At 42.5% G+C, this 15,676-nt stretch overlaps 1 protein-coding gene across 4 annotated transcripts in view; it reads left to right on the top strand.

The window, feature by feature from the left end:
* NFKBIE (NFKB inhibitor epsilon) overlaps nt 1–10,787 on the top strand; it is a 45,823-nt gene extending 35,036 nt beyond the window's left edge. For all 4 annotated transcript variants that reach the window (XM_061624857.1, XM_061624853.1, XM_061624854.1 and 1 more), the window contains 5 exons: nt 4,708–4,810; nt 5,894–6,125; nt 6,228–6,316; nt 7,223–7,462; nt 8,931–10,787. In XM_061624857.1, coding sequence (XP_061480841.1) covers nt 4,708–4,810; nt 5,894–6,125; nt 6,228–6,316; nt 7,223–7,462; nt 8,931–8,996 — 730 coding nt within the window. In that variant the 3' untranslated portion in view covers nt 8,997–10,787. The remainder of the gene's footprint in view (nt 1–4,707; nt 4,811–5,893; nt 6,126–6,227; nt 6,317–7,222; nt 7,463–8,930) is intronic.
* Nucleotides 10,788–15,676: the final 4,889 nt, after the last annotated feature.

Raw genomic sequence — 15,676 nt, 5'->3', positions numbered from 1 at the left:
ATGTTGAAAACCCTTCTGTTCCACCAGGCTTATGTAGGCAAATTTTTTGCAGCTGTTGACCTTTGCTTTTAATGTTTTTTATTCTATGGTGGTGGTGGTTGTTTTTAATGTGTTATAACTGCTTTGATGTTTTTAACAAAATAGCGGTATACAAATATTTTTATAAATAAATAAATTAAACACGAGTCTTTCCTGGGTTCCTGTTTGGGAACACCCTGGTGCAGGTACCATCCAGTATAGTGTTTTGCCTTTCATTTAATTGAGAATATTCTAGTGTACAGTAGTTGTTTTTCGATACTGTCTAATTCTGAAGTGCTGCTGGGATGTCTCTTGCTAATTTTGCTATCTCTTTATTCTTAGTTGCTCAGAGGCTTGAGAGTGCTTTCTGTACAAGTAATAAATGAGAGTAATATGTCTAAATGGGAAGGGATCATTGTTCAGTGATAGAGCATGTGCTTTGCATGCTTAAGATCCCTGGTTCAATCCCTGGCATTTCCATTTAGGTGTCTAAAAGATGGCTACTCTCTTGTGGGTTGCACACATCCCACTTTTGTCTCTGGTTAGCCAGGCTTTGAAGGCTTTTGTATTGTTCCCAAACCCAGAGCTGTTTGACCACAGGCTGTGGGGCTGCACATACACCATGGAAAGAGTGGCCTCACTCAGACCACATTCCCCTATTAGAAACTATTGCCTGTCTTCACCCATTGGCTCTACCTCCTCCTCTTCCTCCCCCCCATGCTTCCACTGTTTTTTGCTTTTATATTAGCCATAAGAAAAATAAATGCAGGAATATCCAGTGTTTTAAACTATATGCCTAGCTGTATTTAAGGTGAGCCATATCATTCTATTTTCAGGATAAACAACAGTTTTGAGACGTCTGTAGAAATGCAAATCTAGGTGCTTCCTTCTTTGCTTAGAGAGCTAGTTTGGTAATAGTTAGGAGTTTACCAAATCTAAGATCAAAGGTCTTGCAAAATCTGAATATGGAGACTGGTTGCAAAATGTGCAGATCTTGCAGGGGAGGCTGTGCTGTGGTTTCTAAATATGCTTTGTGTTGGGCAATTTGTCTTAGCCAGGCTTAACCCATTGCCTAGCAAGGAAGGTTTTTGTAAATCCTCAGAGTTTGTCCTTCTCTTTCAGACTGTCAAATGAAAATACAGGTCTGTGTGGGCAGGTGGGCCATTTAAAAGGTTTTTGTGGTCTCATACAAAACTGATTTAAGGTCTTGGGCCATTTTACATTGCTTTGGAAGCCACAACAAGGATGAAACTTGTCAGCAGATCAGCCAAGAGTAGGAGGTTTTGGGGCTATGCATATTCTGGTCAGCCACTTATGGTGATAACTTGAATGAAAAACAGAATTATAAAGGCAGGGAAGAGTCTAGAATAAAGCAGATCTATGCATAGGAATTTGGAGTGATAGCTAATCTTAAACATATTCAGACTAAATGCATAAAGTCAAAGAACAAGCAATTTCTATTGATTTCAATGGGTCTACTTCAAGTATGACTTAGATATAGTCTTTTATCCCCTAACACCCTGCCTCTTTTCTACACAAGTTCCCTGTTCTGTTTCTGTATTCCTAGAGAACATCCTTTTACATAGAGCACCTGCAATTTTACCGGTGCACTATAAATAGAAAGAAACTGGCACCACTTTAAACTAACTGTACATACGAATTAAAGGATCGGTGACTTACAGACCAGTCCTAGCATGTTTTACTCAGAAGTTTAACGGCAACTTTTTTTATTGGCCTGGTTCCTGTGCCTTTGACATAAGCTGGACACTTAGAAATTTAGAAGGTGGAATTTTGAGGCTGTTCAAAAGGTAGCAGATTAGCTGTATGGGGTGCGGTATGTGTGTTTGGCTGGATTGCCATCTTAAAAAACCAGTCACTGAATGTGAATGCAAGGCCTAGGAACAACCCAGCCTCTCTTCCCACAGTGGGACTGTGTTCAACCCTGTACATCAATAGTAGCTGTATACAGTCTCCTTCAGCCCTCCCCCATCTGTTGCTGAGGCAACTGTGGGTGGCCGCTCATTTGGTGGGCAGGGAAATTCCCCGTGCCCATGTGACCTCGGGCTTCCCCTGGGGCCCTGCCTGCTGCATGAACCACAGATGAGTTCAGCTGCCACATGGCAGTCTCTTCAAACGGTTCTTGGACAGTTTCCTCTCTGCAGCTCCAGCCAGAGCTGCTGTTATGGCATTTTGGTGCCTTGGATGAGGGACTGTGTGTCTGAATTCTTTTTCTCACCCCCCCTTTTCCTGATTGCTCTGTGACCTACCAGTGTCACCTCCCATATCCCTCCTCTTAGCCTCTATGGAAATCCCCTTGGTAGACTATCAGAGACAAGAAATGCTTCATGATAATACAGTAAAACCATTCTCAAATTTAACAGACTCATTTTCAAATGCATGATAACTTTGAATAGGTTGGATAGCTTACTGGAAGTAAAATGAAAAGTTCTGTGCTCATGTGAAAACAGTCTTGTGACACCTTGAAGATAAACTATATTGTGGCATAAGCCAGGGTGGGGAACTATGTGGCCCTCTAAATGTTGTTGGACTTCAGTTCCTATCATCCCTAACCATTGGGAATACTGGCTAGCACTGATGTCCCACATCTGGAGGGCTGCAGTTCCTTACACCTGGTGCAAGCTTTCCTGTACTAGAGTCTTCATGTTGTTCTGGGTTGCAGATGTGTATATGCACAATGTTGGGGGGAGGAGGCTGAAGAAGTGAAGTCCATGAAACCTTATGCCATAATAAGCTTGTTAGTCTTGAGTTTAAGGTGCCATAAGATGCTTCAGTGTGTTTGCTGCAAAAAAGTTTTTGCTGGAAAACATTTATGAAAGCATATCCTTTTTATCAGCATGGAACATACTGATGCAACTTATATTTATTCTGGAATTATTTCTGGATATGGGGAGGACAATGGATGACTTATTTTTTAAAAAGAGAAATCATGGGGTTTTAAAAAACTTTAATTGGTTTTTAAATCACTTTTTTTTGTGTATAGTGTGTGTTTAATATATATCGGGCTTAATATTGTTTCACAGCAGCGAAAACTAGAAAGTTACTTTTCTATCCTTTGATCTTTATAAGTAAGTTTATCTCTTGCATCATAACTTCTATATGCAGACCTTTGCGCATAAAACTTTACTAATCAGTGATCTATGTCTGCTTCAGTTGTGGCCATCGTTACTTTATTTTTATGGCAGCTAGATATTACTTTTTTAACTGGTATATCAAGTCTTAGTTACAGTATGGATTTAATAGCCTTGTTAACTGAAAGGATTGCTTCTACACTTTGTGGACCCCACCCTGGTGAGGTTTTATGCATGCATCCATATTTTTTCAAATGCATATTAAAAAGCGGTCTTTCTTATCCCAGGTTGGTGGGAGCACTTGTTTCTATCTTTTAACAGCTAGGAACTATTGGATATTGCAGGGTGGTAACAACCTCCTTGGGCCTATTCAATTTGGAAGGCAATTAACCTATTCTGGTAGGAATGTTCATCTGGTAGAGTTGCATACAAGTTGTAGGCATGGAGTTAAGATTCTTCTGAGAATTTCCATCAAACTTCTGTTCTGACTGGACAGGAGTTGGTGAGGACTAGTGTGAAACTTCTGTCACGAGTGCAATCTCTCTGTGGTATAGCCAACTGGCCATGCTCTCTGAAATCTTGATGGAAGATTCTGAAAAATGTGCTCTTGATGGAGAGGGTCTTGGCCTGAGTCTCTTCTCACAGACCCCTGAAAAAAGGCCCCTGGAAATGGCTGCTGACTTCAGCCATCGCCTGCCTTTCACTGGACCAGTTGTTTGAATGGCAGTGCTACACACTATAGTCAGCACAGATTAGCTTTTGCCATGCCATCACAGTTGTCACTTTTTGAGTAATTCAATGGCATTCTAAAACTGGAAGGAAGCCACTGATAACCACAGCTGCCATGTGCTGCCTTAGAGGGTTGTCAGAATTGGCTCTTAATTCAAGAACATGGGTGTGACTTGAGATCTTGATGATCATCTGTTTCATATTACTAAATAGAAGAACTCAATTGAGCCACCTCCATTTCTTGCCAATCTTGGTTGGGCTGGGATTAGATGCCACACAAAGGCAGTTGGAAGGTTTGGCTCATCTCCCTGGTACCTCCCAATGCAGCCTCATGACATGCTGCCTGCCCTTGAAAAGAGAAACTTAATTTTTAAAGAGAAAGCAAAGCCAGCTCTCTTCCTGGGTGCAGCTTTGTCTTTGATTCTAGGCTTGGTTTCCGGCAGGATTGTATTTGCCTTGTGAACTACTAATAAGGTGGTGGTACACTTGCTGGGAATCTACAATGAGTTCTGTGGCTACCATGCATTTAGAGGTACATGTTTCTCCTTCAAATGTTAGTGTTCACCAGCAAATATGTGGTTGGCAAGTTGCAAGCAGTTAACTCGCTTGCTGTGGAAAAACTGTACATCAGCTTGTGAAAAGGTGGAAGCGTGCAAAATTGTTCAGGAAGGGGCATCACTGTATGCATGTGGAAGTCAAACTGAATCAGTTTTCCAGTAAACTAATGTGTATGTGTTCTAAGAGTAAAGTGCAAGCAAGTAGCTAAGTACTTCAGGAATAATCTTCAGGAATATTTTGCTTGCTGAAAGGGAGTGTATTCTTCACATCACTTGGACACTGCAGCAAAAACTAATCTCTCTCTCTCCTTCAGGTTGCTGCATCTGGCGATCATCCATTGTGTACCCTCTATAGCACTCTGCTTCATTTCCCAGTTGCCAGTGGAGGTTTTAGAGATCCAGAATGATTTATTCCAGGTGTGTGTAGAATGTCAGTGTTTTTCCCATTCTAGCTGGAAGAAGGAAAACTGCTTGGTAGTGAGAATCTGGGCCATTCTGTCTTGCTGGTGATAAGATTCTAATGTGTCACTGGTCATAAATATTTCCCTTGTACTTCTTGCATCTTTCTTGACTCACTTTTTCTAAGTCCAGCAGGTAAGCATTCACAAATCTTTTATGTTGCTTTTTGGTGACCTCTTTGGAGGTTTTCCTTGGGACTTGTAGCAGCTGTTTCTCAATGCCAATTTTTTGTTGTAAACTATCTTGGAAGGGCATGCAATTTAAAAGGTGTGCTAGAAATCCATTCAATAATGAGTAATAATAATTCTCGGTAGCCTTATTGCCAATGGCCTCTAGCTTTAGTTGCGTATAATAACTTGAATCTTTTAGACCTTGTTAGTTATTGGGAACTATGGGTTGTATTCAATATAGCCTTAAGGCAAACATTCTGTCAGGGCAAGGATTTCTTCTTGCCCAATGGAGTGTTCTCTCCCTCTCCTCCCCCAGCGTGCCCCCTAAATGTGGTCTGGGTTTTCCCCTAACCCTTTGGATCAAATTTGGGAACAGTGCAGGCACAAGCGCAGGGGAAGAAAGGAGGAAAGTCCCATTGTGCTAGAGGTAATCCTTGCACTCATGCAGTTCTTTAGCTGAATACCTCCCCATATGATTTTGGGGCTCTGGACTTCTATGCATTCTACTGATGCAAATGTGCATCTAAGCCCACCTCCACATGTGGACTTAACTTGATGGTAAGAGCACTTTTTAATGAGAAAAAGGACATGCAAGCTTTTGAACTGAATTAGCATCCACCCCTCATTTTTGTTGAAGGTTGTGTATTCTCATTCTTTTTTTAAATCTAAAGTCTTCACAAGGGTAATCCAAATTCTGTTCTAGAAAATACTGCATTCTGCAAGCTGTATAAATTATGTAAACCTGCATGACTGTTTGTTTGGAATTGATTATGAATCCATTACTAAATTCTGTGTGTGTGTTCTGTAATGCAGTGGCCCATTCAGCCTATGTCACTCTCTTGCAATAATCTCTGGTATTTACCATTCGCAGACTCCGCTTCACTTGTCCGTGTACCTGGAGCAACCTAGGGTGGTGCAAGCGCTAGTCCTGAGAGGGGTGAACACAGCACTGCAAGACCGCAATGGAAACACCCCACTGCACTTGGCTTGTGAGCAGCAGAGTCTGGAGTGTGTGCAGCTGCTGTTGCTGCAGGAACCAATCTCTGACAAGAACTTGGAGGCTAGAAAACACCTACAAGATCTGCAACTCCAGAACTGGCAAGGTGAGGAGTAAAGATTGATCAGGGTGGTGTGTATCTGATGAGTGCTGAGGTTGCGCTTGGATGCTTGCTTTGTAGCAACTTCCTGGATATCTTCTTCTCCAGGCTTGACTTGCCTACACATCAGCACCTTGAAAGGGAACCTGCAGCTGATGGCATTGCTGGTGAAGAATGGAGCTGACATTAATGTTCAGGTATGGAAGGGCAGCTGTATCAGGGCCACGTGTGTTCTTTACGTTTGTGATCAGACCATAAAGAGGAAGATCTGGTATTAGATACAGAAAGTTTCAGTATTCACTTAAAGAAAAGGCTTGTCCATTGTGGCAGTAGAGATTAATACTGAAAATATGTAGGCAGCGCCTAGTGAAGTCTCAAAAGGTGGGGAGTGGAGGCTGAGCAGGAGTTAATGAACTGCAGCTTTGCACAGTTCCTTCCATTTAGCCCATGTCTAGTAAGGAGCAGAAAGCATGTATGCAAATTAAATGTCTACAAAGATACTTGGTGTGTATAGCTTGTTCCAAGTTGCAGAGTAAAGCTTTTTGTGGGACAAAATTTGGATTTAGTTAGAGCAGATTTTAAACAGTCCTGAATATGTCCCAGTCTAGTATACAGAAATTATTTCAGCCTCCCAGTGAATAATCATTGCACAGTGTTGCAGCTGCAGAAACAGAACATATAGTGCAGGAAGTCATCAGATCCTGAACAGGAACTTTCATGCATTTGTGATCCCCACCCAAGATCTTGGGAATCTGAGCAGGTTCGTGGAAACCCACAAATATTTAAAATCTCAGAAAGAGCTCTCCTTGCTATGTTTGGAGCCTGTTTTATTGTGGTTTCATTTGTGGGGAGGTTTAGGAACAGTGTGTCTCCATGTTGTGAGTCCTAGTGTTAGTGACTTAGTGTAGGACAGTGTTCTGGAGTCAGAGCTTCCATAATCCCTGCCTATTCACCATGATGGCTGGGTCTGATGCGAATTGAGGCGAGCGACATCTGGCCACAAGTTAGCCATCCCTAGCGTAGGAGGTGTTCCATCCCTTTAGGATTTTGTTTCAGAGGTTTATTGAAATGGCTGATCTAATGCCCTGCTTTCATGGTCCCAGGATGGCACAAGCGGAAAGACACCCCTGCACATGGCAGTGGAGAACCATGATGAGATGGCTGTGAAGCACCTCCTTCAAATGGGGGCTCAGGTGGATGCCCAGATGTACAACGGTTGCACCCCCCTGCACCTGGCAGTAGGCAGGAAGGAGGCTGCCATTGCTGCCATCCTCTGCCAATCAGGGGCAGACATCTTGCTGCGGAATATGGAGGACGAGACAGCTCAGGACTTGGCTGATGATGTGAGAACCTCTCTGGGTCTGGCTGTGCTAGATCAGGGTCTTGTAGGAGTTAGCTTAATAGTCCCTTCTAGAAGCAGGGCAGAGGTGCAAGCTGTGTGGGGTAGTTCTGAAGAATCTTTTGTCTATCTGTAGAAGGTACTCCATGAATAGGGTTTTGAGTTCTGGTGGCAATGAGTGATTGCAATTGCATGTCTCTCTTCATGCTGCCATTTGCTGCGCCAAATTCCAGTTCAGATTAGTCTGGTATCTTCTTTTTAAGGCCATACAGCAGGGAGGAGCTGCTAAACTGGCAAGACTACTTCCTGTGTCTCCAGTGCCATAGCACTGTTGTTGCTTCTTCAGTGGCAAGCAGTTGGGGAAGACTGCAGCAGCTGTGTTGCAGTGGAGATTTGGCAGCTTTCCACCTCCTTTGCTCAAGGGGGGGGGGGATTAAGCAAAGCCAGAGCTTGTAGGTCAGAATGATGCAACAACTCTTATGGCTGATCAATGCTTGCCTCCATTACCAACACGCAACCAACTGGCTGAAATGACTATACTAAGGAATCAATCCATTGAGTCTCCTTAGCCTATACTTGCAAAATCTACAGCCAAATAGGCGTGGAGCAGGTTCTTTCCCTTCTACTCTGTGAAGCCTGATGCAGTTCACAGAGCATGGCTGTTCTCTTCTGCCTGTTGTGCTGCAGTGTTTGTACTGTACTTTATAGAGCTGGATTCAAGCCACCATTCAGCTATAAATCTCACTGGGTAACTTGGGGCATTTCCTATGGTAGCCTTACTTACCTCACAGGATAACAGTGAAGATCAAACGGGACAACACATGTACTCCACCCTGAGCTCCTTTGAGGAAGGGCAGGATACAAATATAATAGTTTGGGACTTGCCACAGCTAGGAATAGGATAACTATTTTCTTATGTAATGAAGTGATAACTTCCATGTTCTTGAGCTGGAGGCAGTTGCTAGTGCAGGAGCAACTGAAGAAAACTGGAGAATGCCTAGTTATTTGTGTCAAGTTAAGCTTCCACTTTAACTAGGGCCCTGTTCTATAAAGTGCCTGCCTACTGCAGTTAGGCAATCCAGCGTTGTGGTGAAAGCTTGGACTTTATGCATAGGTACTTGGACCAAGTTAAATGTGTTTTTTTCCCTGTACGTGTAGTCACATTTAGAGGATCACTCATGGTAATTTGTCTGCAGATCCCATGTCACCAAAAAGCATATGGTATCTGTAGATATTATCAGAAATTATATTCCTGCATATAGGCCTGTGATATTAAGTAGGGCTTAACAATAGGAGATATTGCCCATTCTGGCATGGTATATGCTACATTAGATAGTGGCAATTTTGGATGAGTTGTGGCTGGTCTTGCACACTCTCTACTTCTGTAAGACATTAAAACCATAATATGAGCTTCTGAGCAGGCTCTATCCCCAATGCTAACCCTTTTGTTTCCTCTACTTTTGCCTTGACAGATCCTTACACTCTTGCCTTTTGATGACCTGAAGATCTCGGGAAAGCCTGTTGTGTGCTCCAGTTGAGCATTCTAAGACTTGAATCGGATAGTTCATTTTTGGGTGATGGAGCCCAATGCTGCTGCAGCTTCAAGTTGACAGAAGCAGAAGTGGTCACCATTAAATCATTCCCCTTCTTGCAGAATCTGAGCCTTTTGTGCTTCTTCATACACTTGCACAAGACTTTGGGGGAGGTGGTGCAAGAGGAAAATTGTTCTTTGTATATTTAATTTGATCCCTGGATGCAATTCCTCATTGAGGGATAAAAGTTTAGATAGACAGGGCCTATGCTTACTTGCTTGTCTATAATTGGAGACACCTGTAGAGACCAGAAGCTTTAAGAGGATGTCTGTTTTTCCCAGACTACACCAAACTTAAAGGTGGTGTCTAGCCCTTATTTTTCTTTCCTCCCCACACCAAAAAATCCCAGTGTGTCTATGATGGAACTATGATAAGGGGTTTTCTGTCTCCAGTCTGCCAGAGTTATTTCTGTTTTTTAAAATGCTCTCTCTCCCTCCCACTCCCTCTTCCCCCCTTCTTGATCTAGCTACTGTTGCTTAGGCCTTGGGTTCTACCATCAGTTGCATTTGAGGCTGCAGTGTTACTCAGGCTTCTAGTTCTATGGCATCCTGGACTGAAGAATTGCTCCATGCTCAACCTTTAGCCCACCTGTTGCCTCCCATGGAGGATAACTCTTGCAAGCAGAGTTGACGGGACAACTCTTTAGTTCTACCCTACTGCCTCTATGATAGATGGAACTTGAAGGCTGAGCTCATGGGGACAAAACATACCTGGCTCTTTTGCCTCAAAATAATGGGTGTTCTTGGGACCAGACCCAAGGGAAGAAGCCTTGTTCTGCTTCAGCTTTGTTCAGATTTACTAGCTAATACTGCCATGCAGGGAAGTGCCAACTTATTAAACTGCTGTCCTAAAAATGCCACATTTCCGTAGGTGTGCTGGCAACATGAAGTTCCACTCGTGGAGCAAGGGAGAATAGGGAAATGTCATGGTCTGTCCCGCTTCTTCATTAAATGTTGTGGGATCTCATCTTACATATTGCTCTTGTTCCTCTTGGAACATAAGATGTATAATAGATGTGTTACAAGTCTCTTGCCAGGAACCACTTTTGTTGTTCTTGCTGGGAGAAGCTGCTTATTGGAACATTTCCTACATGCTAATTCTTAGCATTTGAACAGTGCTCCTGCTTAGGAACAAACCTGTAGGCCTCAGCCAGTGGGTGGTCAGATTTTCTTGCTTCTCTCTGTATTCTAAATGGTGAGTTTAGTGATCCTAAGCCACTTGTCATTACAAGACTGCAAAATAGGGACTGCAGAGTGAGAGGGTTCAAGATTGTAGGATGTACGTGTGGTGGTATTTCCTCTGTTGATGGTTATTGTGTTCCACTGGTTATGCACACCCTGCCTCTCACCAGCTGCAGCAAGAGTAGAGAAGCATTTGGGTCATCAAATGGCAAAAATAAGAGTTGCTTACATGCAAACTTCATTCTGGACTGGGGAAATTCCCAGCTCTCTCCCTCCCACTATTTGCTGCCTGGGAGCGGCTGTTTGTAACGTGGCAAGTCCTGGATGGCGCAATCTGCTGGGATGTTTTAAGGAGAGGTTTTTTCTCCTTCCTTCCCTGTTCTTTAGAAGACAGACCTAGAAGCAGCAGTGACTTTATGTAATGTTTTCCACCAAAGGTTTCCTTGATTTTTGTGTCTTGTTTTTGCCTTGAGACTGTAGCTTTCCCCCCTCCACCCAGTCATGTTTTTGTTAACGTTTTTGTTTCCAAATAACAAAATAAAGATTTTAAACTGGATTGATCTGCTGCTGTTACAAGTTGCATGGTGTTTCACTGGTCATTCTTCAATTAATATCATTGTTCAATACATCTGGGATGGAAAAGGTTCTTCAGCTGTTAATGGCAAATGGGTACAGCAGTTCAGGTTTGATCTACAGTGCATGGACAGTCCCAACATGAGAACAGCAACATGCATTTGGACAGTTGAATGGAAAGTGTGCATTTTAAAAATCATTTTTCTAATGTGACTTTTGAGTTGGTTAGATGTAAATTGTGCTGCCACCTTGTGGCTACCCTTAGCAGCAGCTTTTCCTCCTTGTGGCTCCGTAAGAAGAGCCTGCTGGATCAGGTCAATGGCTCTTCTAGTCCAGCATCCTGTTCTCACAGTGGTCAGTCAGTTGCCCATGGGAAACCTGCAAGCAGGACTTGAGTACAAAGACCGCTATCCCCTCCTGCAGTTTCCAGCAACTGGAATTTGAAAACATACTGCCTCTGCCTATGGAGGCCGAGCATAGCTATCATGGCTAGTAGTCATTGATAGCCTTATCCTCCATGAATTTACCTAATCCTCTTTTAAAGCCATCCAAGTTGTTGGCCATCACTGCCTTTTGTGGGAGTGAATTCACAGATTAACAGTGCACTCTGTGAAGAAATACTTCATTTTGTCTAGCCTGAGTCTTCCAACATTCAGCTTCATTGGATGTCCATGAGTTCTAGTGTTATGAGAGAGGGAAAAAACTTTTCTCTAGCTTCTTTCTCCATGCCATGCATAATTTTATACACTTCTGTCACATCACCTCACACTCGCCTTTTCTCTAAACTAAAAAGCCCCAAATGCTGCAACCTTTCCTCATAGGGGAGTTGCTGTATCCCTCTAATCATTTTGGTTGCCCTTTTCTGAACCTTTTTTAACTCTACAGTATCCTTTTTGAGGTGAGGCTCCTGCGGGGAGGAAGGGTGGGATATAAATCAAATCATAAATAAATAAACTGCACAGTATTCCAAATGTGGCTGCACTATAGATTTATATAATGGCATTATGATATTGGCAGTTTTATTTTTAATACCTTTCCTAATGATCCCTAGCATGGAGTTTGCCTTTTTCACAACTGCCACACACTGCGTTGACATCTTCATCAAGCTATCCACTATGGCCCCAAGGTCTTGTTCCTGGTCAGTCACCGCCAGTTCAGATCCTGTGAGCATGTATGTGAAATTAAGATTTTTAATCCAATATACATAACTTTATACTTTTTACATTGAATTGCATTTGCCATTTTACTGACCATTCACTCAGTGTGGAGAGGTCCTTTTGGAGCTCTTTGCAATCCCTTTTTAACAACCCTGAACAATTCAGTGTCATCAGCAAATTTGGCCACCTCACTGCTCACCCCTAACTCTAGATCATTTATGAACAAGTTTAAAAGCTCAGGTCCCAATGCTGATCCCTGGGGAACTCCACTTTTTACAGTCCTCCATTGGGAAAACTGTCCACTTATTCCTGCTTCCTGCTATTTCACCAATTCCTGATCCACAAGAGGACCTCTCATCTTATTTCATGACTGAAAGCTTACTCGGGAGTCTTTGGTGGGGTACTGCAAAGCTATGCTGCAATATAATGAACCTCACACAAAACACATAGGAGCTGAATTTTCTGCTGCCTTTATTGGAAGAAGCAGAACTGGAATATTTGTGTATCCCAAAAATACAGGTGCTTGTATAATTGCTGGAACTGATTAGTTCCCTGCCCTCTTATGTGAACTTGTATGTAGAGGGGGTCCAGCTTAGCATTATGCCAATATAGTGTAAATTTATATTCACAGAAGTGAACAGCACTGTGTGTACCTTTGTTTGGGGTATGGATTACTCAGGAATAAATGATTTGTACGTTGCATGTGTATTCCTTACCTACTTCCACAAAGGAGATTGTGTTCAGTGAAGACCTGTGAGGGTATTCTAGATCACTCTTGTGATGTTCTTTCTGCAGAGCAACCAGTCTTCTCTTCTGTGATGATACTGTAGGAGAAATGAAGTGTGCTCTGTTGAACAGACCTGTGAGCAATCAAGAGAGGAGCATTAGTGTGTCCCTGCTACACTCTCCTCATGACTTCCTTGTTTTTTTGGAAAGCAGTTGATATATTCACTCTTACAACATCAGATCAATGTTCAGTCAAAGTAGCCAGTTTTAGATTCTTCAAGGAAGTATAAATTGCAGAAAGTACTAATAGCAAGTCCCAATCTGTATGTAGAACCAGAACAGCCAATAGTTTTTGAACAGCCAGGCTCCAAGGAACTGGTAGTACACCTTCCTTGCTGATACTATGATTATGCAACTCCTAGTAATACAGTGTGTTTGTGTGTGGAAACAGATATCCATTGCACAGATCTGGTATTCTAGAAAAATGGGCAGTATTTTTCAGAATATAGAACAAATAGTAATCCATAGTATACACAGTTGCAGCAGGCTCCACTTAGCAGCCCACTCAGAGCATGATATTGACAATCTTGGCCCCCAAATTCTCTATCAGGTTCAGCTAATTGCTGTGTGGGTGAAAGAGCCATCTTTAACATAGGAAGCACATTGTGAATTTTAAATTGCTCAGTGGGTTGTGGCACAAATGTCCACAACTGTGGGAGCAAATTCTCCCTTGGGGCAATTCCCATTATATTTGAAAGTCACCAGTGTAAATCTGAATATTCAGTCAAGGTAATACTGGCTTTTTTATACCATGCACTAACTTTCGAGATGAAATGCATAACTTCCACTTACTTTGGGAATTCTACTTTTCTCCCACATATGTTACTGATGCATGAATTCTAGTGCTAGTGAAATGTCATACCATACTTGGTTGTGACGCCCAAGAGTGCACCCATTTATTTCAGAAATAACATTGCAAACAGCCCACACACTTTCACATGCCTACACGTCCGTTTCAGGAAGGGGACACACATGTCACCCTTAAGTAGCAATAGCAGACAAGCTGCCTCTGTCCTTCTGTCCCAACTACACAGCCAAATGCAGCAGGAGAATATTTATTTATTTATTGCATTTATATACTGTCCCTCTGGGCGGTTTACAAAAATTAAAAACATTAAAAACAAGTATACAAATTTAAACCATTAAACCCCATAAAAACTAATAGATGTCCTTTCACCCACATCAGTAGCTGTTTCTGCAGCAAATTGCTTGGGAAAGCACCAGTCAGCTGCTGAAGTAGACAGAGGCGTAAGGTCACATGGGCTCTATTCTAGCTTTAGGCCAAATGCAACAGTTCCTGCATCTGCTAATTATAGAATCAGAGCTAGAGGAGGCCTATATAGATTGTTTAGTTCAGGTTTCCAACTACAGAGGACTCTCAGCTCATCAACACTTATATGTCTACTACTGTGTGCCATTAATAATGTGCAGAGATCTTTGGCTGGGTTGAGCTAAGCAGCCTATTACAGAGAAGCCTTTAGTTCTGGACAAAAAATTGTTCTGGCCCAAAGATAAAAGTTAACCACTTTACTAAGAAGTATTGACAACAGAGTAGCTCTTTACTTGGGGAAACATTAGAGCAGGCATGTTTCCAAGAATTTGATTTGGTGCTTTTTAAAAATAAGTTATCCTGCTTTTCCTGTGATGCTTTAGCGCAGCTTCAAGCCATTTGGGACCTGCTGGGCAGCTGTTAGCGTGGAAGAGGAGGAATATGTGGGAGCAGTCTGCAGAGAGGAAGGCATACCTTAAAACACTCAACAGGAACATAAGATCCGCCCTTCTGGATTCTATTTCCAACAGCAGCTTGCTGAATGCCCCTTGGAAGCCTACCGGAAGACCTGCAGCTGTTTTCAGAAGTTGTTGTCTGACCAAAAAAGCTCAATATAGCTAACTTGATTAATAGCTGTGGATGGACCCTCTCTCCTTCATGGACTTCTCTAAACAGGTATCCTAGTTTGATGTTAACCAGTTTCTAATGTGCTACTGCAAAAGCTAATATCTTCTCTCAATGGCCTCACTAAATATATTTTTGGATAGTAGCATGCTTGCCCTTATAACCCAGAAAGCATGTTGCTATAGTTAGATGCCATAAATCACACTACATTCCCTTCATGTAGGAATTCTGAAGCTCTTGTTCTAAGTTCCCCCATAAGGCAGGGTGTGTTGTTACTGTAATGGGTACAATTGGCAAGTAAGCTACATTACCAGATTCAATTATGTACGTATCACTTATTTTTACACACGGTTGGCAGAGAAGGTGACAAGACATCACATGATCTTGGAGGTGCATATTATTGCCCTCACTTCTGGGTTTGTGCAAAGGTAGGGATGGGTAACCTGTTGGACTGCCAACTAGCCCTTGTCAGCATGACAAAAGGTCAGGGATTATGGGACTGGTAGTCCAGCAACATGAAGAGGGCCACAAGTTCCTCACTTCTGATCTAAGGTGACAAGGCAGTAGTGGAGAGGGGCTGCCCTTTTTCAACTGCCACCCCAAGATTAGTTTGTTGGAACTTGGTACCTGATAAAGCAGCCACTGAGAGAGTGATGGTATCTAACTTTTCCCTGGCTGAAAAAGTGAAAAGAAAAATTAACTATTGTTTGAAAAACTTATGTGAAGTGTTTAAAAAAGTGGGGGAGAAAAAGAGTAGAGGAATTGCCATGCTTAGTTGCTTGTGTACCTGTTTGAGGTACACAGAGGTCGATTGAAGAACTGTGCCTCTTGGCTATAAGACTATCCGTTCAAAACTGGGCTGGAGTCAGAATTTTTAGGGTAGTGAATGTTTTTAGGGATGGCGCCCAAGTTAACTGCCTTTCCCATAGAGCACTGACATGTCTGAAAGGAGTCCACAATCCTCTGCAGAGGGGTATTTGGTATTAAACGAAGCTTAAATAGAGAAGTTGGGGCTGAAGTCCTTTCCTTTATAAG

This window comes from Rhineura floridana, chromosome 4 (genome assembly GCF_030035675.1).
Source record: "Rhineura floridana isolate rRhiFlo1 chromosome 4, rRhiFlo1.hap2, whole genome shotgun sequence".
NCBI classification, from domain to species: Eukaryota; Metazoa; Chordata; class Lepidosauria; order Squamata; family Rhineuridae; genus Rhineura; species Rhineura floridana.
This window is presented reverse-complemented; position numbering and strand designations above follow the sequence as displayed.